This window comes from Staurois parvus, unplaced genomic scaffold, assembly GCF_062004578.1.
Source record: "Staurois parvus isolate SC_StPar_1 unplaced genomic scaffold, SC_StPar_1.0 ptg000678l, whole genome shotgun sequence".
Lineage (NCBI taxonomy): Eukaryota > Metazoa > Chordata > Amphibia > Anura > Ranidae > Staurois > Staurois parvus.
Window position 1 is genome coordinate 1,841,778 of NW_028318474.1, and position 24,150 is coordinate 1,865,927.

A 24,150-nucleotide genomic window follows, 5' to 3' on the forward strand; every position below is an offset into this window, starting at 1 on the left:
ATTATAAAAATTTCATATGGGCACAATGTTGCGTGACCGCGCAATTTTCATTCAAATTGTGAGAGCGCTGAAAATTGGCCTGGGCCTGAAGGGGGTAAAGGTACCCAGTAGGCAAGTGGTTAAACCCCATTGAAAATTGCTGAAATTAAACAGTTTCTGCAATTTTCAGCTGCTTAGCCTCACTCTGAAAAGCAATCCACTGCAGATTGTTTTTCAGAGAATTATCACATGTAAACTTAGCCTAACCTAAAAAGCCTAATATTTTTATTGCTGTCTGTGTCCCTAATAAATATTTCTATGCAAAGTTGTCACTAGGACAGGAAGTGAAGGGAGATCCCTCAACAGGACACTGAAAAAAAGAAAAGGTCCTCAGCTTAGCCCTTAGCTGTTCCCTAGTATTTCCCAAAAAATGGCTGGACATAAACTTTTAACTTCTTCTATAGAAATCATCTGCTGAACATTGTGTAATATAACCCTCAATACCTTTTTATGATTGTGACATTGTAGCAGCTGGTATCTGTTCTCTGAATAACAAACGGCAGATCTGGGCGAGACAGGCATAGAAACTATGACAAGGTCTATGGTCATATGACGAAAATAAAAGTATGCAAACATTTCCTTGTAACTCAGAAGTTCTGAACTGCATTACTTGGCATTTTTCTTCTGTACTGTATATCATTCTTGCCTCCAGTAAATAAATATTTGGCAGGATAAATACTGTATCCAATCCAGCTGGAAGCACAATGTACTGGAAGTCTTTCGCAACTGTTGCCTGGGGCCACTATAGCTCCAGTTCCTCTTTCCCTATGTTATTTCAATTACAAAATCCTCATAGGATGAAAAAAAAAAAACCTTGGAACATGCTCCACCGATACATGGGATCAATGTTTTCTGTATTGTGCAATGTATATTCTCAATTTAGGAGTACAAGTCAAAGTAATCCAAATTAAAGTGAACCTGTCACCAAAATAAAAATGTCAAAGTTGTGTGTCCAACCAAAACCTTTTTAATTTTAGATATTGTACATTAGGGAAAGATTAAAACCCTTTATTGAGTTATTTTAGCCGTGGATCAGGCACTTCTGTACTTTTCAGAAATGATTTGGGCACCCCTGCCCTTTTCAGACATGGATCAGGCACCCCTGCCCTTTTTAAACATGAATCTGGTACTCCTGCGGTTTTCAGACATGGATTGAGCACCCCTGCCTTTTTCAAACATTGATTGGGCACCCCTGACCTTTTTAGACATGGATTAGGCAATTCTGGACATGATTTGGGCCACCCTAATATTTCAAACATGGACTGGGCACCACTGTGCTTTTTATACATGTAACCATTGCCTTTTCAGAACTGGATCACATAACCCTTGCTTTTTCAGAAGTATATCAAGTAACCCTTGGCTTTCAAAAAACTGGATTGGGTAACCTTAGTCTTTTCAGAAATGGACCAGGTACCCCTGCCCTTTTCAGACATAAATCAGGTGAGCCTTGCCTTTTCAGATATGGATAAGGTACCCTTGGTCTCTTCAGACATGGACCAGTCACCCCTACCCTTTTCACACATGGATCAGGTACCCTTGTTCAGACATGGATCAGGTACCCTTGTTCAGACGTGGATCAGGTACCCTTCATCTTTTCAGACATGGATAAGGTACCCTTGGTCTCTTCAGACATGGTTGGTGTACCCCTGCCCTTTTCAGATATGGATTAGGTAACCCTTGCCTTTTAAGACATGGATTAGGTACCATTGGTCTTTTCAGACATGAATTAGGTATCCTTGGTCTTTTCAGACATGGATCAGGTACCCCTTATCTTTTCAGATATGGATAAGGTACCCCTTATCTTTTCAGACATGGATCAGGTGCCCCTTATCTTTTCAGACATGGATCAGGTGCCCCTTATCTTTTCAGACATGAATCAGGTGCCCCTTATCTTTTCAGACATGGATCAGGTGCCCCTTATCTTTTCAGACATGGATCAGGTGCCCCTTATCTTTTCAGACATGGATCAGGTGCCCCTTATCTTTTCAGACATGGATCAGGTGCCCCTTATCTTTTCAGACATGAATCAGGTACCCCTTATCTTTTCAGACATGAATCAGGTACCCCTTATCTTTTCAGACATGGATGGTTCATGGACAATGGTTCAGGCAAACCTGGCCCTTTCAGGCATAGGTAGGGTATCCTGCTGTTTTTAGACATGGTTTAGAGACCCCTACTTTCAGACAAAGATCAGACACCCCTACTATTTTCAGATGTATTAGGCAACCACAGTGTGACCCAGACAAGGTCCTGTGGTCATCACTTAGAGGAAGGAGTCTGGCAACATAAGTGCATGCGGTGAATAGGGTGTCAAGAGCCTGAGACTGGCTGAGACCATAGAAGCAGTGTTTTTTTTTTTTTTTGTCTAATGCAAGATTTTTAATGCCCTTAATTTGTTAATGAGTTCTAAAAAGTTTTTTCAATCTTTGAAATGTCCCCTTTCTACTGCTTTGTTCTTTACCTATGGGGTTTGACATTAAATAACTGTGCCTACAAGGATAATTAACCTTTGAATGAGTAAAAAGCATGTGTGACCTATCTAATATACTTTTTTTTAAGCATCATTTGAGAATATAAGTGCATGAAGGGTGTTCACAAGATCATTCACATTTGCTGATTTGGAGACAATTTACACGTTAGACCTTTTTTGGATTTGAGATTCCTCAAGTTGGATGTGATGCACAAAGAGTGTACACAGGTTCAGAAATAGTCACAAGTGGACAATGTAGACCCTGGTATCAAACCTGCAGCCCTTTGATGTTTGAGTACAATCCAAACGCACACGTTCCTGGTTTAAAAATGGCTGTGTGTATAAGTGGGTGCTGCAGCGACCGTCAGCTGGAACCGAACAAAATCAGCAAGGAAAAATGTCACCAGCACACCGAGGATCACCAATATGGGTCCAAAGGTTTTAATGAACAATCACATAGTTACAGCAAGGCAACATTTCGGAGTCTCACAGGACCCCTTCATCAGTCATGTGACCCATATTGGTGATACTCGGCGTGCTGGCGACATTTTTCCTCCCTTTGATGTTTGAGGTGCAGCCCTTGAGCCCCAGTAGTCTGTAATGGGGGCATTTATAGTAGTAAAGTCTAGTCTAGTCTATGTTACGTCCTATAGTATTAAGTGACCATACATTATGGGAAATTCACTCCATGGGTGGCCTTGTTACCATATTTCTGCCCAACATCCTTTGAGTAAAATTGAAGGAGCAGGATGCAAAATTGCCAGCCAAATAGTGACTGCATACAATCAGATGCAGGCACTGTTTAAGTGTTCTGACAGCAACTGGTGTAGTCAGACTACAATAGTCGCAGTGGGATATTCATCCATCTGTGCTGCACAGTGTGGATGGAGCAGGGGCGGACTGACAACTCATGGGGCCCCCGGGCAATAGGGGATCATGGGGCCCCTGTGTCCTTGCCCAAACTCAAAAAAGCCTATGAAAAAGGTACCAGGGGCATCTCATGGGGCCCCCTACTGACCCCGGGCCCTCGGGCAGTGCCCGAGTTTCCAAATGGTCAGTCCGCCCCTTGGATGGAGGAATCTGTTAGAAGAAAAACTGTGTATTGTCCAACTTTACTGTACTTGTACACAGTAGCATAATCTCTGGTGAAAAAAAGTAAGATAAAGTGCAGCTCCTCCCTACATGCCCTAGACAAACGTCAGGAATGAGGCTCGTCCTACCCTATGAACACACAGCTGTATACAGGGCAGGTCAGAGCTGTGCATGTGTCAGCTGAGGCTTGGAACACAATGCTCCAGTGAGGGATCCAGACCAGGAAGTTTACAACTGCAGCCCGAGGTAAGCGTGTGCACGCCGTCTAATGATCTGCATGTTATTTTTGGAAAGGAAACATGAAATTTTGTTTTTTTGAGATATCTGCTGCTGGGCTGACAGCCATAAATAAGTTGCACTGAACTTTTCATTCCTGTAACCTGACATCCACAGTAATCGTGTGTAGAATGAGCCATTCTTACAAACTTTCACGCTAAGATTATCCAGCGATCTCCACCTCCGTCAGGAATGTTCATACTATGGTGATTACATATATACCGGAGAATGCGATTGTTTGCCATTCTTTGTTTCTTGTTTGTTACATATTCATTGGTCACTCTTTGTTCAGTTAATAATATTGTTATTATGATACAGGGTTTATATAGTGCCAAGAGTTTGCGCAGCGCTTTACGACATGAATGAGGGCAGACAATATAGTTACAATCAGGGGAAGACTGTCCATTTGGAAAGAGGGCCCAGGGTCAGTAGGGGGCCCCATGAGATGCCCTTGGTACCTTTTTCATAGGCTTTTTTGAGTTTAGACAAGGACACAGGGGCCCCATGATCCCGTATTGCCCGGGGGGCCCCATGAGTTGTCAGTCCGCCCTTGGTTACAATACAATTTAGTACTGGAGGAATCAGAGGTCCCTGCTCTTTTGTTTTAAAGACTTCCTCTAAAGTTCATTTTCAAAGGGAATTTCCAGTTTTCCTTCATCATGCTAATCTAGGGGAATCTGTTTACATTCAATGGCTATACAGTATTTGTATCAGAAACAATGTCTTGTCTAGGTCAGAAGATGTGCTAGACATTTGTAGTGTACTCACTGCAAACCTAGAGGCTATTTTGCTGTAGGGCCCATTCACACTAGGTGCTGTAGGATTGCATTGAGCATCCATTCCAGTGCAGTTCCATCACAAGACCAGGTAAACTGTGAGGCAAACAAGGCATCTACCTTGGGTGGCATTTTTCAGGGGGTGCCCCAGGAAGAAGGGACTCACGTGGCAGGTCACAGAGGATGGTGACCAGGTGAGGCACTGCCTGAGCTCCGCCATGGGATCCGAGAGAGGCTGCGGGCTTCTCGGGGGTGTAGATAGAGTCCGACTCTCGTTCCCGCACAAGGGAGATACCAGGGATGGCTGGCTGCTCTCATTCCGGAGAGGTGAAGGTGAGTGCTGGAAGAACACATCTCTCTGTGGCTTCGTGGATGGCCGGCTGCTTTTTGTCTCTCCCCATTTTTTTCTTTTTGTTTGGGAGGGCACTCAATTTTTGTGTTGCCTAGGACAGCACAAAAACAATATACACTAGTGGACAAAATGCCTTATCTCCCACCTGACCAGTTCACACCAGTGTGTTGCATTGGTGTGTGCTGAAAAAAGTACAGCATTCAGAACTTTTGTTCAGTGCAGTATTGGGCAACGCAATCCACGCTGCGGCCAGTAGAAATTAATTAAATGTCACTTTGTGATATTTCAATAAAGTTTGCCTAAACAAAAAAGAATAATAATTAAACAGTGTGACACACTACGAACGATGCATCAGCATCACTGTCATTCTATAGCACACCAGTGGCTACGTTCCAGGGCAGCTGCTGGTGTGAATGGTCCTTTAAATTTTGATAGTACAATGTTACAATGTTACTTTCATCATGCTTGAAATGTTGCTGCAGATATGGAACAATCCAAGCCAGTGACAAAATGTTATAATTACGGCCACAGTGTCTGCAATCAAAAACTCTTGAGACTTTGTCCAAATTTTACCTAATTTTGTAGCATATCCAAGGACTTGGTCACCCGCAATTTTTTTTCTTTTTTTTTTCATTGCTCACTTTTTTAAAAGAAAGTCTGACAATAAATCAAAAAGGGTTGATCAATTTCAGACTGTCTTTTCTATAGTAACACAAATGCTTGACTTCAGCCTCCTGGCTATCTTGTTCTGCTCTGACCCCTCATCTGCTTCCACACACCCCTAGCGTGTGCGCTATTGCTGCTCTTTGGCAGCCACACACACTCCATGGGGAAGAAAGAGCCCTAAACTATTGCAAACACCCAACACATAAGGGCCGTGTACACTTGCCCAATCAGGGTGCTGACTACTGGCAAAACATGGACCCAGGATTGGAGGCTTCATCCCTCCCTCTACTAAGGCTCCAGGCTTCAGGACCCATACCAGGACTTCCTAATCCTAGTGGATACTGAACAACCAAAAACACGTCTTGGAGACCCTTAACCTGGGTAAGAACCATACCTCTTTTCACACCATTATAGGGTATCATATTATCACAGAGTGTATAAATCCATTTAGTCATTTCCAACTCTTGGCAATTCAGTGGGTCCGCTCTCTGGTCACTATGTCTGGTATGCTTGAAAGCCTTTTTCCATAGAACTTTCTTGGTGAATATTTTACATGGTAGGTCACCAGGTCTTTCCTCAACCCTCCCCAATTGCTTGGCTTGGGACCAGCATGCAAAAAGTAATATACATGTGCATAGCCAATCTGTACATATATACAATTTAGACAGGAGCCAAATAACCTAGTAGTATGTCTTTGGAGTGTGGGAGGAAACCCATATGAACATAGGGAGAACCTGCAAAACTCCATTAAAATTTTAACTATAAAGTGTGCGTGTGTGTGCTGGTGGGGGTGGGTGTTATTGTGGTTAATGATGAATCAAGTAAATGTAGACCTGTTAGTTTAACTTCTATAGTTGGGAAGATACTGGAGAGTTTAATAAAAAGACCACATAGATGAGTTCTTTGTTGGGAAAAATATTTTAAGCAACAGACAGCATGGATTCCTGAAAGACCGAAGTTGTCAAACAAATCTGATTTCTTTTTATGAGGAGGTGAGCAAAACCTTGGACAGAGGGGTGGCGGTGGACATGATATACTTGGATTTTGCAAAAGTCTTTGAAACAGTTCTTCACACATGGCTAATGTGTAAGGTAAAGTATACGGTAAAGTCACTATCTCACCCCCACACCAGGCACCCTCTTTCCTCCAGGAATAGCCACAATCCGCTTAATCTAATCTCAATCCCCGTGCCCTAAAAACCACCCTCACTTTTTCATGTGCGCTCTGGAACGCCCACTCTGTCTGTAATAAGCTCACCTCTGTCCATGACCTTTTTGTCTCCCGCTCCCTTAACCTACTAGCAATTACACAAACCTGGCTTCAAGCAGCAGATTCTGCTTCTCCCCCAGCACTTTCCTATGGAGGCCTCCACTGGACTCACTCACCCAGACCCAGTGGTCAGAAAGGTGGTGGAGTTGGTTTGCTTCTATCCCCACTGAGCACCTTTCAAGTCCTCCATAACCCTCCCTCCCTGTCCTTCTCTTCTTTCGAGACTCACTGCATTCGGCTGTTTTCGCCCATTTCTCTGAGGATTGCAGTGATCTACCAACCTCCTGGACCGGTGTCCCGCTTTCTTGATGACTTCTCTGCCTGGCTACCCTACTTTCTCTCCTCTGAATCACCCACTATCATTCTTGGATATTTTAACATCCCCATTATTGTCAACAACCCGGCTACATCCCAACTCTTCAACCTAACCTCATCTTTTGCCTTAACGCAATGGACACAGTCCCCCACTCACTCTGATGGGAATACATTACAGTAGACCTTGTCTTCTCCCGTCTTTGCACTCCCTACAACCTCACAAACACCCCCTTTCCTCTCTCTGATCACAATCTCATCACCTTCACAGTGTCCTCGTCTTCAAACACCTATCCTTCCAAGCAGCAAATAATTACCCGCAGAAACCTTCACAACTTTAACCCTTCTCTTTTCTACTCTGCAACTGACCACCTCTATGACAGAATCTCTCCCCTGTCCTGCCCTGACCTGGCCACTGCTGTCTACAACAGTTCACTTTCATCCACATTAGACTCGCTTGCTCCTCTAACCGCACGAAGCATCAAGCCCCGACCGTTACAACATCCATCCCACTTGGCATACCTTATACTAATGCAGGCCATAGATGGGGAGAAAACTGGCCGATTTTTTTTCTTTAAAAAAAAAACAAAAATCGGTTGTTCAATCAGCCTACGTTACCAGGAACGGTAAAAATCGGCCGATTTTCATCCCGTCTACAGCTGGCAAAAAGTGTCTCTGCAGAGAGCTCCACTATTTCTTTGACAGTTCTTTGACATTTATAGTGGCTGCAACATTGTATCTATTTGTATCCATTTCGGATACAGTTGTTTTTATTCGGAAACAAATAGATACATTGTTGCAGCCGCTATAAATGTCAAAGAACTGTCAAAGAAATAGCGGAGCTCTCTGCAGGGATACTTTTTGCTGGACTGGAATTCTTCTTCATCATCCTCCATCTTCTTCTTTTTGTCTTCCTCTTGCAGGTCACTGCTCATGCGCAGATTTTTTATCGGTAAAAAGATCGGCCGTTTTGGCCATCATTGCTGCGAAAATCGGCCAATCGGCAGATTTTTTTCAAACTTTACCGATAAAAAAAATCTGAAAATCGGCCGTTTTTTTTTTTTTTTGGGCCGAAAAATCGGCCGATTTTCGACCCATCTATGGCCTGCATAAACCTCCCTCAACACTTTCCTCTTTTGAGCTTACTGCTACTGAAGAGGTCACTAAGGTTTTCTCAGAAGCCCATCTCACTACCTGCCCACTGGATCCTGTCCCCTCACAACTGCTACGGTCACCCTCTTCTTTCATCCTATGCTCCCATACTCACATCTTCAATCTCTCCCTCTCTAATGGTGCCTTCTCCACCCCTCTAAAGCATGCACACATCACTCCCATATTTAAAAAGCCCTCCCTGGGCCCCACCAACATGAACAACTTAAGACCTATCTCCCTGCTGCTATTTACCTCTAAACTCCTAGAACGCTTCGTCTATAATCCCTTTGACAACGTGTATTGACATGAAACGCGTCAGGGTGCCTTGCCGTGCTGGTGTCACGCTGACGAGGCCGCACGTGGGTCCGGTGGCCATTGTGGAATTTGTTCAGAGCAGCTGCTTTCACCTGTCACCACATCCCTGTACACCTTTTTACCTGCTTACTATATGTTAGTCTGCTGACACTACTTTAGTGATATTTTTAAGCTGATTATTGGGCTGTGCAACAGTAGTACTTTACTTCATACCTGGCAGAACTCTGTTGCTGACTAATACTTTTTTACTACAGCTTGATTCACTTGTCAGCAATTTTTATTGTACATTGGGAAGCTGAGAGTGGTTATTATTTATCAGCCTACGCACCAATTATTTATCTTGTGGACACCTTTATAATACAAACCTGGAAGCAGATCAGTAGGCTGTGTTGTTAAAGGTGACCATTTGATTTTCTGTTTTTGGATATATGTGCTGGATGTATTATCCCCTTTTTGCCAAATAAATATACTACACTATCACATCACCAAGATACGATCGTTCCTAACCTCGGAAACCACTAAGCAACTTATTCACTCCCTGGTTATATCTCGCCTTGACTATTGTAACTCCATCCTCATTGGCCTGCCTAATTGCAGGCTATCCCCTCTTCAGTCTATCATGAACGCTACTGCCAGACTCATCCATCTCACTAACCATTCCGTATCTGCCACCCCTCTCTGCCAATCTTTCCACTGGCTTCCCAAAAACATTAACAATAACATATTAAGCCATATACAGTCATGGCCGAAATTGTTGGCACCCTTGATATTTCTCCAGGAAATCATGTATTTCTCACGAAACGTATTGCATTAACACATGTTTTGCTATACACATGTTTATTCCCTTTGTGTGTATTGGGACAAAACAAAAAAAGGGAGGAAAGAAAGCAAATTCGACATAATGTCACACAAACCTCCAAAAATGGGCTGGACAAAAGTATTGGCACCCTTTCACAACTGCGGATAAATAAGAATGTTACAAGCATGTGATGCTCCTGTAAACTCACCTGGGGCAAGTAACAGGTGTGGGCAATATAGAAATCACACCTGAAAGCAGATAAAAAGGAGAGACGTTCACTTAACCTTTGCATTGTGTGTCTGTCTGTGCCACACTAAGCATGGACAACAGAAAGAGGAGACGAGAACTGTCTGAGGACCTGAGAACCAAAATTGTGGCAAAATATCAACAATCTCAAGGTTACAAGTCCATCTCCAGAGAACTAGATTTGCCTTTGTCCACAGTGCGCAACATTATCAAGAAGTTTGCAACCCATGGCACTGTAGCTAATCTCCCTGGTCGTGGACGGATGAGGAAAATTGATGAAAGATTGCAACGCAGAATAGTCCGGATGGTGGATAAGCAGCCCCAAACATGTTCCAAAGACATTCAAGCTGTCCTGCAGGCTCAGGGAGCATCAGTGTCAGCGCGAACTATCCGTCGACATTTAAATGAAATGAAACGCTATGGCAGGAGACCCAGGAGGACCCCACTGCTGAGACAGAGACATAAAAAAGCAAGACTACAGTTTGCCAAAATGTACTTGAGTAAGCCAAAAGCCTTCTGGGAAAACGTCTTGTGGACAGATGAGACCAAGATAGAGCTTTTCGGTAAAGCACATCATTCTACTGTTTACCGAAAACGGAATGAGGCCTACAAAGAACAAAACACAGTACCTACGGTAAAATATGGTGGAGGTTCAATGATGTTTTGGGGTTGTTTTGCTGCCTCTGGCACTGGGTGCCTTGACTGTGTGCAAGGCATCATGAAATCTGAGGATTACCAAAGGATTTTGGGTCGCACTGTAGGGCCCAGTGTCAGAAAGCTGGGTTTGCGTCCAAGATCCTGGGTCTTCCAGCAGGACAATGACCCCAAACATACGTCAAAAAGCACTCAGAAATGGATGGCAAAGAAGCGCTGGAGAGTTCTGAAGTGGCCAGCAATGAGCCCAGATCTAAATCCCATTGAACACCTGTGGAGAGATCTTAAAATTGCTGTTGGGAAAAGGTGTCCTTCCAATAAGAGAGACCTGGAGCTGTTTGCAAAGGAAGAGTGGTCCAAAATTCCGGGTGAGAGGTGTCAGAAGCTTATTGATGGTTATAGGAAGCGACTGATTTCAGTTATGTTTTCCAAAGGGTGTGCAACCAAATATTAAGTTAAGGGTGCCAATACTTTTGTCCAGCCCATTTTTGGGGTTTTGTGTGACATTATGTCATATTTGCTTTTCTGCCTCTGTTTTATATTTGTTCCAATACATACAAAGGGAATAAACATGTGTATAGCAAAACATGTGTTAATGCAATACCTTTTTTGTGTGAAATACTTGATTTTCAGGAAAAATATCAAGGGTGCCAACAATTTCGGCCATGACTGTATAACTCTGCCTCAAATTACATCACCAATCTTGTCTCCAAATATCACCCAGACTGTACTCTCCGATCCTTGGACAACCTCCTGCTCTCTAGCTCCCTTGTCTCCTCCTCCCATGCTCGTCTCCAGGACTTCTCCAGAGCTTCCCCCATCTTCTGGAACTCTCTACCCCATTTATCAGACTATCGCCTACTCTGTTCACTTTTAGGCGATCTTTGAAAACCTATCTCTTCTGGGAAGCCTATCCTGCCCTCAGCTAATAATGGAATCTTCTACTCCTCCTACCAGTCCATCCCCGACAGTTACTACCTTTTTGTACCACTAGCCCCTCCCTCTTAGATTGTAAGCTCCAAGGAGCAGGGCCCTCCTATCCCTCTTGTATTGAACTGTATTGTCTCCCATTATATTGTAAAGTCCTGAGCAAACTGTGTGCGCGATATAAATCCTGCATAATAACATGTATAAATATATCAGTGGTTAATATAGTAAACTCGGTGTAGAGTTATTCACCTTGAGGTCATCACAGAGGACAAGGGGGTACTCTTTACGTCTGGAGGAAAATAGATTAAATCCAGAAAGGTTTCTTCACCTCAAGAGTTGGTTCTGGCCAGCTCAGTGGATTGCTTTAAAAAAGTCCTGGATTCTTTCTTGGATACACAGAATATAATTGGTTACTAACATTTATAGGTAAAGTCGATCCAGGGAATATCCGATTGCCTCTCGGGGGATCAGGAAGGAATGTTTTTCCCTACAGGAGCAAGTTGGATCATACTTTGCTGGGTTTTTTTGCCTTCCTCTGGATCAACTGTGGGTATAGGATTATAACTTTTTTTTTTTTTTGGTTGAACTGGATGGACTTTTGTCTTTTTTCAGCCAGATTAACTGTGTAACTATGTAGCTCTACCTGCTAGCTAGTATTGTCATGCAGCAAGTGTCAGTCTCACAGCTGGGCTCCTGTCAGCCCCATCCACTTGGTGCTTGAAAAAGTCAATGCTAGAGATCATTCATACATACATGTCCAAAAAAAAATCAAAAGCAGAATCACTGAATTGGCAAAAGGATCACCCCCATCGGTATTTTGTTGAACTACCGTTTGCTTTAATTCCAGCCTTTAGTCTGTTGGGATATGGCTCTACTAACTTTGCACATCTAGACTTTGCAGTATTTGCCCACGTTTCTTTGCAGAACTACTCAAGTTCATTTAAATTTGATGGTAACCATTTGTGGACTGCAGTCTTCGAGTCATTCCACAGATTTTCAATGGGGTTTAAGTCATGGCTCTGACTAGGCCATGAAAGGACATTCACCTTTTTCTCCTTGAACCAATGGCGGATTTTCTAAAGCTGGTTCACTTAGAATCTCATGCAGCTGTGCGTGTCGCCAATCAGCTTCTAACCTAAGCTTTAGCAGTAAAACTTGTAAGCTGATTGGTTTCCATGCAGAAGTGCACAAGATTCTGAGGGAACCAGCTTTAGTAAATAAACCCCACTGTGTGGTCATTATTGCTGTGTGCTTTGGGTCATTGTTGGAAGGTAAACCTTCTTCCTGTTGACAACTTTCTGGCAGAGGGCAGCAGATTTTCATCAAGAATTTGATGGTGTTTTGCCCCATCCATTTTTCCTTCTATCCTGACAAGTGCTCCAGTCCCTGCTGCAGAGAAGCCCCCCCCCCTTAACAGTATATTACCACCTCCATGCTTTACTGTAGGAATGGTGTTATCTGGATGGCGAGCTGTATTGGAGTTCTGCCAGACATACTGTTTAGTGTTGAGGCCAAATAATTCTATTATATTGTTGTTACATGCACACAATGACCACCCTTTGTCATAAATTCCTGCAACTGCTTCAGAGTTGCTGTAGGCCTCTTGGTTTCCTCCTGGCTCTTTCATCCAGTTTAGAGCGACATCCTGATCCAGGGAGGGTCTGTGTTGCACCAAATATCTTCCACTTCTTAACAATAGACTTCACTGTGCTTCTAGGCATTGATAAAGCCTTTTAGTTTGTTTTGTATCCATCTCCTGACTTGTGCCTGTCCACAACTTTATCCTGGAGATGTTTTGACAGTGCCTTGCCACCCATAGTTAGTTGATTGTTTGCTTCAGTTGCACTGCTAGGGACTGGAATGCTCCAGGAATCTATTTTCATGTTGAGCTACTCATAATGACCACAGCTGAAAGTCAAATGGCTTTGTGTGCCATTGAGAAGCTGATTAGCTACACCTGATTGAGTTTACAAGTCATTTTTAGGAGGGGGTGATCCTTTTTCCAACTCGGTGATTCCGTTTTTGAATTTTTATTCTGACATGTTGGTGTTAAATCTTTAACTTGGATGTTGTAAGTTGCACCTAGTAAATACAGCTGGATAAAACAAAAATTGTGTCTGTCTTCATTTCGGGCTGCAAAGCAACAAAATGTGATTGTTTTAAAGGGGGTGATTCTTTTTTATACCCACTGTAATCCACAGAGTTTATTTACTAAACTGGACCACTTTACAGCAGAAATCTAATTCCTTTGGGCTTATAAAGCCTTATGCAGGCCAAAGATGGGTCGAACATCGGCCGATTTTTCAAACGATAAACGAAAAATCGGTCGTTCGTTAAACCGACGTTACCACCGATTAAAAAAAATCGGCCGACTAAATCATAAAGTTCACCCCATATAACAGCCAAACTTCTGTCTCTTGCAGGTCACGGCTCATGCGCAGATTTGTTTATCGTTAAAACGATCGGCCGATTTGGCCATCATTGCCGCGAAAATCGTTCGTTTTCCACGAATTTTCCAACATGCCCGATAATCTAAAATTCCCAAAAACCGGCCGACCAATTAACCCACTAACTGTGCGAAAATTGGACGATTTTCGAACAGTCTATGGCCGGCATTACTCATAGCTATGAGTAAGGTTTTGCCAGCTGAAGTGCATTCGTTTCCTAGGTTTATCCATGTACTGAAATAGTTACATACTGACTGATTGAAATTTTTCCATAGAGTAGCTGTTTTGAATAAGCTCTGCCTTTCTGGCAGTAGTAGGTTGTTAGTAGTACCGGTAAGTTGTTTGTGTTTTTTTTTTTTTTTCTTTTCTTTTTGTGAGGTTGTTTTTCACCGTGCCAAGAACTTTCAAAACCTGCCTTTACCCAAAATGTTGTTTTGCAATTTGAAGAAAAAAAGAAGTAGCTTATTGACATGTTTCAGACTTTTTAAAATTGTGAAAACTGCTAACTTGTCCTCAGTGATATAGCCGCATTCAGTTTTGTTTTGGTATTGTCTGTGCTTAACATTTTAGGAATGATCCAAATACAGTTGCAAGAAAAAGTATGTGAACCCCTTGGGATTACGTGGAATTTTGCATGAATTGGGCATAAAATGTGCTCTGAACGTCATCTAAGTCACAACAATAGAAGAACACAGTCTGCTGAACATAATACTACACAAACATTAGATGTTGCCATAACATGTAAACATTCACAGTGCAGGGAGGAAAAAGTATGTGAGGCCCTAGCTTAATGACTTCTCCCAGAGCTAATTGGAGCCAGGAGTGAGCCAACCTTGACTCCAATCAGTGTGATGATATTGGATGTGTTGCTGACAGCTGTCCTGCCCTTAAAAAAAACGCACACCTGTTTTGGGTTTACTGGTTTCAAGAAGCACTGTCTGATGTGAACCATTACTCACAGAAAAGAGCTCTCAGAAGACCTGCGATCAAGAATTGTTGACTTGCATGAAGCTGGAAAGGGTTACAAAAGTACCTCCAAAAGCCTTGATGTTCACGTGTCCACGGTAAGACAGACTGTCTACAAATGGAGAAAGTTTAGCACTGTTGCTACTCTCCATAGGCGTGGTCGTCCTGTAAAAATGACTACAAGAGCACAGCGCAGAATGCTGCATGAGGTAAAGATGAATCCCAGAGTGTCAGCTAAAGACCTACAGAAATCTCTGGCACATGCTAACATTTTTGTTGACACATCTACAATAAGGAGAACATTAAACAAGAATGGAGTACATGGGAGAACACCACGGAGGAAGCCATTGCTGTCCAAAAAGAATATTGCAGCACGTTTGAAGTTTGCAAAAGAGCACCTGGATGTTCCACGGCACTACTGGCACAATATACTGTGGACAGATGAAACCAAGATTGAGTTGTTTGGGAAGAACACACAACACTATGTGTGGAGAAAAAAAGGCACAGCACACCAACATCAAAACCTCATCCCCACTGTAAAACATGGCGGAGGGAGCATCATGGTTTGGGGCTGCTTTGCTGCCTCAGGGCCTGGACGGATTGTTGTCATTGATGGGAAAATGAATTCCAGAGTTTATCAAGACATTTTGCAGGAAAACGTACGACCATCTGTCCGCCAACTGAAGCTCCGCAGAGGATGGGTGATGCAACAGGACAATGACCCAAAGCATACAAGTAATTCAACAAAACAATGGCTGAAACAGCACAGAATACGCCTTCTGGAGTGGCCCAGTCAGAGTCCTGATCTCAACCCAATTGAAATGCTGTGGCATGACCTTAAGAGAGTGATTCACACCAGACATCCCAAGAATATTGCTACACTGAAACAGTTTTGTGAAGAGGAGTGGTCCAAAATGACTCCAGATCGTTGTGCAGGTCTGATCTGCAACTACAGGAAACGTATGGTTGAAGTTGTTGCTGCCAAAGGAGGGTCAACCAGTTATTAAGTCCAAAGGTTCACATACTTTTTCCTCCCTGCACTGTGAATGTTTACATGTTATGTGCAATTAAACCATGGCAACATCAAATGTTTGTGTAGTATTATGTTCAGCAGACTGTGTTCTTCTATTGTTGTGACTTAGATGACGTTCAGAGCGCATTTTATGCCCAATTCATGCAAAACTCCACGTAATCCCAAGGGGTTCACATACTTCTTCTTGCAACTGTATGATTATAAAGTCAGTAGGCTGCATATACACATTGTCGACAGCAGCATTTCTCAAGCTTTTTTTCAGTCGCTGCCCTCTTTATAAGTATGGAAAATCCAGAGACACACCAGATACACTGATGCGGATTGAAGCTCAGGTTTCACAGTTAATTGATACAGTAGTTGTTCCCCGGTTCATGTCAGGTTTACATCAGGTTCAAGACAGGATTAGCTCTCAGGATTATCCTGGTCACACATACGTGGTTTAAAATGGTTCCCATAGAAGTCAATAGCCTATAATCCGCACCTGAACCAGATCGCACTGCTCAGACATCATACATGACTCTTTTTCAAACCACACTGAATCCGCACCGCTAGTGCACCTGACATGCACTCTATTTCCAAAAGTATTGGGACGCCTGCCTTTACACGCACATGAACTTTAATGGTATCCCAGTTTTAGTCCGTAGGGTGCAATATTGAGTTGGCCCACCCTTTGCAGCTATAACAGCTTCAACTCTTCTGGGAAGGCTGTCCCCAAGATTTAGGAGGGTGTCTATGGGAATGTTTGACCATTCTTCCAGAATCGCATTTGTGAGGTCAGGCACTGATGTCAGAAGAGAAGGCCTGGCTCGCAGGCTCTGCTCTGATTAATCCCAAAGGTGTTCTATTGGGTTGAGGTCAGGACTTTGTGCAGGCCAGTCAAGTTCCCCCATCCCAAACTATGTCTTTATGCACCTTGCTTTGTGCACTGGTGCGCAGTCATGTTGGAACAGGAAGGGGCCATCCCTAAACTGGTCCCAGAAAGTTGGGAGCATGAAATTGTCCAAAATGTTTTGGTATGCTGACACCTTAAGAGTTCGCTTCACTGGAACTAACAGGCCAAGCCCAACCCCTGAAAACAACCCCACACCATAATCCCCCTCCACCAAACTCTACACTTGGCACAATACAGTCAGCCAAGTACTGTTCTCCTGGCAACCGCCAAAGCCTGACACGTCCATTGGATTACCAGACAGAGAAGCGTGATTGGTCACTCCAGAGAACACGTCTCCACTGCTCTAGAGTCCAGTGGCAGTGTGCTTTACACCACTGCATCCAACGAATTGCATTAAACTTGGTGATGTAAGGCTTTGATGTAGCTGCTCGGCCATGGAAACCCATTCCATGAAGCTCTCTATGCACTATTGTGCTAATCTGAAGGCCACAGGACGTTTGGAGGTCTTTAGCTATTGACTCTGAAGACAGTTGGTGACTTCTGTGCACTTCAGCATGCGCTGACCCCATTCTGTCATTTTACGTGGCCTACCACTTGGTGGCGGTTGCTGTTGTTCCCAGTTACTTCCACTTTGTTATAACACCACTAACAGTTGACCGTGGAATAATTATTAGCAAGGAAATTTCACAGATGGACTTATTGCACAGGTGGCAACCTATCCCGTTACCACGCTTGAATTCACTGAGCTCCTGAGAACGACCCATTCTTTCACAGGTTTTTGTAGAAGCAGTCTGCATGCCTAGGTGCTTTATTTTATACCTGTGGCCATGGAGGTGATTGGAACACCTGAATCCAGTGATTTGGAGGGGTGTCCCAAAACTTTTGGCAATATAGTGTATGTGAACAGGCACCATAGGAAGCAATGTTTTTTCACATCATGCGGATTGGATGTGGTTCAAACCGCATCCAATCCACATATACACTATATTGCCAAAAGTATTGGGACACCCCTCCAAATCATTGGATTCAGATGTTCCAATCACTTCCATGGCTACAGGTGTATAAAATCAGGAGACAGTAACGCCGTTGACGCCACGCCGCCAGAGCAACGAGGAGCTCTGGCGGCCATCTTTTTATTTTGGACGGTTAGTCCATTTGGTTTATATGCCCCGTTGTTTACCTGGATTTGTGCAATAAATTGTTTTCCAAGCTACTACACTATGGGCATCCCTTTACTCTGACACCTGTGAGGAGTTTTTGATCCACAGCTTTCCTACCAGAAAAGGAGCCTCCACTAACCATAGAGGACTACACGCACCTATAGGGAGCTCTGGAAGACCTCGATACTGGTAAAGCCCTCCTGCTTACAGAGGAAAAGCCTTGGATTTCTGGTGTCATCCCTTAGTGACCTTTGACGACATCATAAATAACACACATGCGCATTTTCATGCGCCTTCTGGTGAGTGCGCACTGCTTATAATATCTTTATGCACATACCGAGTCCAAGAAGACAAATGGTTATTGAGCACTTCAATCACTATATGAACGTTTATCAGCAATTGACATCTGAATATTACCTCATGTTTATTTAACTCTTTTAGCGCTGCACAACATTTTATATTTATAAAATCAAGCACCTAGGCATGCAGACTGCTTCTAAAAACAATTGTGAAACAATGGGTCGCTCTCAGGAGCTCAGTGAATTCAAGCGTGGTACCATGATAAGTTGCCACCTGTGCATTAAGTCCATCAATGAAATGTCCGTGCTACTAAATATTCCATGGTTGACTGTTAGTAGTATTATAACAAAGTAAAAGCAACTGGGAACAACAGCAAATCAACCGCAAAGTGGTAGGCCACATAAAATGACACATCGGGGTCAGTGCACGCTGAAGCGCACAGTGCGCACAACTGTCTGAGTCAACAGCTAAACACCCCCAAACATTGTGTGGCCTTCAGATTAGCACAACAACAGTGCATAGAGAGCTTCATGGAATGGGTTTCCATGGCCGAGCAGCTGCATCCAAGCCTTACATCACCAAGTGCAATGCAAAGCGTTGGATGCAATGGTGTAAAGCATGTTCTCTGAAGTGACGAATCACGCTTCTTTGTCTGGCAGACTAGCAATCCAATGGATGTGTCTAGGTTTGACGTTTGCCAGGAGAAGGGTACTTGCCTGGCTGCATTGTGCTAAGTGTAAAGTTTAGTGGAAGTGTTAGCATACCAAGACATTTTGGACAATTTCATGCTCCCAGCTTTGTGGGAACAGTTTTGGGGATGGCCCCTTCTTGTTCCAACATAACTGCGTACCAGTGCACAAAGCAAGATCCATAAAGACATGGATGAGCGAATTTGAGGTGGAGGAACTTACTGGCCAGCACAGAGTCCTGACCTCAACCCAATAGAACACCTTTGGGATGAATTAGAGCGGAGACTGCAAGCCAGGCCTTCTTATCCGACATCAGAGCCTGACCTCACCAATACGCTTCTGGAAGAATGGTCAAACATTTCCATAGACACACTCCTAAACCTTGTGGACAGCCTTCCCAGAAGAGTTGAAGCTGTTATAGCTACAAAGGGTGGGCCAACTCAATATGAAACCCTATGAACTAAGACTGGGATGCCATTAAAGTGCGTGTAAAGGCAGGCGTCCCAAAACTTTTGGCAATATAGTGTATGTGAAAATGTAAATGTTATTTCTCAATGGGAAACCTGAGCCTGGGATGATGCACACCACTACCTCCATTAAAATAATTTTGCATCAGAAGCCCCCTCTCACATCAGAGCACCTCTTCATGTCAGAGGCTACTCATCATGTCAGAGTCCCCCTTATAATGTCACAGTCCATCATCATGTCAGTCCCTCCTATACATCAAAGTCCCCCTTTAATGTCAGAGTCCACCCTATAGGTCAGTGTCCCCCCATGACATGAGATTCCTCCCATCACCGAGTATTCTTATTACATTAGAGTCCCCTTACCACCAAGTGTCCAGATCACATAGTCACCCCATAACAGAGGCCCCTAAAAACTGAGTCTTACCCTTCACATCGAGCCCTACCCTTTGGCTCCAGCAGCACGGTAGAGGGCAGGGGGTGGAGCAGATCTGGAGGAGCCAGACTTCCATTCTCTCCTGAATGCTGGGTGTAGCTCTGTATGCCTCCTACCCTGGATCAGCATCATGGGTTTCCAAGGTACAAGCAAGCCAGCCACCAACACCAAAACAATGAATGCCCTAGAACGTCATTGGTTGTTATGGTGCCCGTCGCCGTCCCTTCCACACCATGGACACTAATGACACTGATCCAGGGCAAACTAGGTCATATGCTTATGGTACTCTGGAGGAACCCAATTGGCACCTTGGCCAAGAAAATCTGCTCTACACTTATGTTTATGCAACACTTCATGAATAGTAAGAGTGCAAGCAACTAAATAGCAAATAATTAGATTACTTGGGCTTTTCAAAGAAAAAAAGTAAACGCTTGGTTGAATTTACATCCAGCACGTTAGGGCTCATGTTGTCCATTCACACAGCTATGTTTCAGTTGGTAGCATTTAGCTACATAAACCAAAACAAGAAAAAGGTGTGTCCTCAGTCTGGTTTTGACCAGTTTACGCAGTATACATGTAAACGTTTGGGCAACCGTTTACATGCATAAAGTGTAAATGGGTATAGCCATATGTCTTGCCAATGCTGCCTAATGAATTCGAGGCAGGGGAAGATATATACACAGCAGGCGCAGAATTTTAGCCTGCATTCATGCTGAATAGTTTGAGGCCAAGGTCATTCTGAGCCTGCACTTTTGCTGATACCTATACACTGTTGTTTACATCTTCCCCTAAAATGAGTGATTCATTTGATTGCGATAGTGTGCGGAACGATCTCAGCCTTCTGCCAATCAGAATGACTGAAGGCCAAGGTCTTGCTACACCTGCGCAGCCACCGCATAATACAAAAGTTCAAGGGGCACGAGGGGTCAAGGGTGTGTAATGCATGGTTACAGAGGTCAAGGTAATGCAAAGAGTTCAAGGGGCACAAGGGGTCAAGGGTGTGTAATGCATGGTTACAGAGGTCAAGGTAATGCGAAGAGTTAAAGAGTGCTGCAGTCATTGTTGGGTTTAGGAATACATAATGCCAGTGGCGTCCCTAGGGGGGTGCGGGCCGCTCCGGGTGACACCATCACAGGGGGTGCAGGAGCAGGATGCCAGCAGAGCTTCTGGGCTCTGTGAAGGTCCTGGCCAGTTATTGGGGTGATCCTGGATTCCCAGCACAGTGACAGCTGTCCCCGGAGTAGTGGTAAAATGAGAATCCCGGACACGTGAAGATATGTATCCCCTGAAGCAACTGAGCATGCACCGGTTTCAGGCCGAAGAAGCCGATCGCCAATTTCTGACTTTAGCACAGAGCTGCCACAGTTAACCCCTTACAGGCTGCAAACCGCTGAAGCTGATCCCGCGGATCACTATGGGTTGCAAGATCAGTTAACCCACGTATAGGTTAAACCTATACTTGGTTAACTGATCTTGCAACCCATAGAGATCCGCGGGATCAGCTTCAGCGGTTTGCAGCCTGTAAGGGGTTAACTGTTGCAGCTCTGTGCTAAAGTCAGAGACCGGCTTCTTTGGCCTGAAACCGGTACATGCGTAGTTGCTTCAGGGGATACATATCTTCACGGGTTGGGATACTCAATTTACCCTTACACTGACACCTCTCCTTCCTCTCTGGAGGGGTGACACCATGTGTTACCGCACCGGGTGACAACAACCCTAGGGATGCCTCTGCATAATGCAGAGTGCAGGGGTCAGGGGTGCGGAATGCACAGAGGGCAGGGGTGCGGAATGCACAGAGTGCAGAGGTCAGGGGTGTGTAATGCATTCTCACCCCCCTCATCCCCAGTGGCTGTGGGAGGAAGCAATAAGGTAAGTATGAAAGCCGTGTCCTCTACCCCTAGATTTACCAAGCATTTAACCATTGCAGTGCAGGAGGGCAAATGTTTTTTTCATGCCTGGAGTGGGCTTTAAGCACAGGTGCTTTGCTTTCTGGATAGCATTTGCTGTTATTTTCGTTTACTTGTTGCTGTATAAGATTAGGTGAGACTGGAAACCAAACTTCTACAAATTAACTTGTGATAAGAATGGTTCTCTCTTTATGATTGGCAGTTCATCTGATACATATAAACCACAAGAGGAAGAACTGTATTTTTAGTCCTATGTGTACATTTTTGTAATCAGTTAAATGTACGTTGGCACACTTGACCTATACTTGAAAGAAGTGACAAAGACATTTGGCAATAGCCCCTGTATTCATGTGACCTACAAACACGCTGCACCTTAGTCCCAAACAAAGTTTTGTGTTAGTTACTACTGGCTGCGCAACAGGATTTAGGTATCAAAAGGTTTTTCTTGTTTTTGTAATAGATTGCAATACAATAAAAAAAAATCTTTGTCAAGAACATATAAAATAATGCAAATTACTACTTAAAATTTTCATATGAAGCCAGCAGGTAGAGCTGTAGGTTCATTTTCGCATTTGTGCAGGCTAACCTTAACTGTTTTGATAAAAAAAATGCTGGTTGTTTACAGAGCTTATTAACTAGACGTCAAATTTACACACAGCTGAAGAAGTCAGAGGACTGCAGAGGACTCACCTACCCAGTCCTTGTTGTGCTTAGATGGCTCAGTAGACTCAGAAATAGAGAGTCCGAAGGCAAACAGTCTCTGCTGTGCTAAATTAGCCCTGGTAGTAAGTGGTACAATCAGCCCTGGTACAAAGCCCCAGTAGAAAGTGGTGCATTCATAAAGTTCCAAAGCCTGAACCCAAAAGTGTCCTGTTGTGAGCAGTTCTTGGTTCACGGATGTCATATAGCAGCTGCTGGTGACTGGTATAGTAGCTGATCAGGGACTTTCTGTCCTTCATCAACTTGGAGAGAGTGCAAGGGGTCTAATTGTCCCCTGATGTCTCTATAAACAGAACCCATATTAAGTGAAGTTAAAAAAAATAAATACAGAGGAATGTCAGTCCCCTTTACCTTTGGCCCCACATCCAACACCACCATCTTTGTTGGCCTGGTGCATGTGCTCTGCTCAGCCTTTGGGTTCCAGCAGAACCCTGCTGCACATATGCATGGGGGTTTTCCTGCATGAGCAGAGATATTGAAGCTTGAGATTTCCATACCTGAACATCTTTGTGCATGCACGATGCCAGGACCTGAAGCCTTGTGACACATCTTTGCATGGCCTGGTGTCAAGAAGGGCAGCAAAGAAGCCACTTCTGTCCAGGAAAAACATCAGGACAGACTGATATTCTGCAAAAGGTACAAGGATTGGACTGCTGAGGACTGGGGGAAAGTCATTTTCTCTGATGAATCCACTTTCCAATTGTTTAAGGCATCCGGAGAAAACCGTGTCCGGAGAAGAAAAGGTGAGCATTACCATCAGTCCTGTGTCATGCCAACAGCAAAAGCATCCTGAGGCCATTCATGTGTGGGGTGGCTTCTCAGCCAAGGGAGTGGGCTCACTCACAATTTTACCTAAGAACACAGCTGTGAATAAAGAATGGAACAAAAACATCCTCTGAAAGCAACTTCACCCAACCATCCAAGAACAGATTGGTGAGGAACAATGCTTTTTCCATGATGGAGCACCTTGCCATAAGGCAAAAGTGATAACGAAGAGGCTTGGGGAACAAAACTTTAAAATTTTGGGTCCATGGCCAAGAAACTCCCCAGACCTTAAACCCATTCAGAACTTGTGGTCAATCCTCAAGAGGCGGGTGAACAAAAAAACCCACAAATTCAGACAAACTCCAAGAATTGACTGCGCAAGAATGGGATGCCAGTCAAGATGTGGCCCAAAAGTTGATTGACAGCATGGCAGGGTGAATTGTAGAGGTCTTGAAAAAGAGGGGTCAACCCTGCAAATATTGACTCTTTGCATAAACTTCATGTAACTGTCAATAAAAGCCTTTGGGGTCAATCCACTAAAGGTTACCGCATGTGATAACACCGTCACGTGACTCATTTGCATAAATTATTGCGTGTGGTAACATGAAAAAAAAATCACGTATCTGAGGTATTTAACGAAAAATTTAAAATGTGTTGGTAAATACCACAAAAAAACTATGCTGTAAGCTGTTAAGTCCAAATCACAAACAGAAAAGGAAGTAAAAAAAGATGCAATATCTATCACTAGGGATTTGCTGGTGGTATTTTTTCAGATGCAGCGAGGGGGTCCCCCCAAACCCCTAGGCGTCAGGTATAGATATTAAGGTGAACGCCTTGCTAAAATATAAAAAAAAGACATGGGGTTCCTCCTAGATCCATAACAGACCCAAAATCCCTTAGGATTGTGAGGGGACCCGCACGCCATTTTTTCTTTTTTTTTTATTTTGGTGAGGGGTTCCCCCAAAATCCATACCAGACCTGTGGGCTGTTTTCTTTAAATTCATTTTGGTGTGGGGTCTTCCT

General features: G+C 43.8%; 1 protein-coding gene across 1 annotated transcript in view; it reads left to right on the plus strand.

The window, feature by feature from the left end:
* Positions 1 to 3,760: 3,760 nt before the first annotated feature.
* LOC149447653 (platelet-activating factor acetylhydrolase-like) overlaps positions 3,761 to 24,150 on the plus strand; it is a 91,557-nt gene continuing 71,167 nt past the window's right edge. Inside the window, exon 1 of the mRNA XM_089652278.1 lies at positions 3,761 to 3,847. Coding sequence (XP_089508404.1) covers positions 3,773 to 3,847 — 75 coding nt within the window. The 5' untranslated portion in view covers positions 3,761 to 3,772. The remainder of the gene's footprint in view (positions 3,848 to 24,150) is intronic.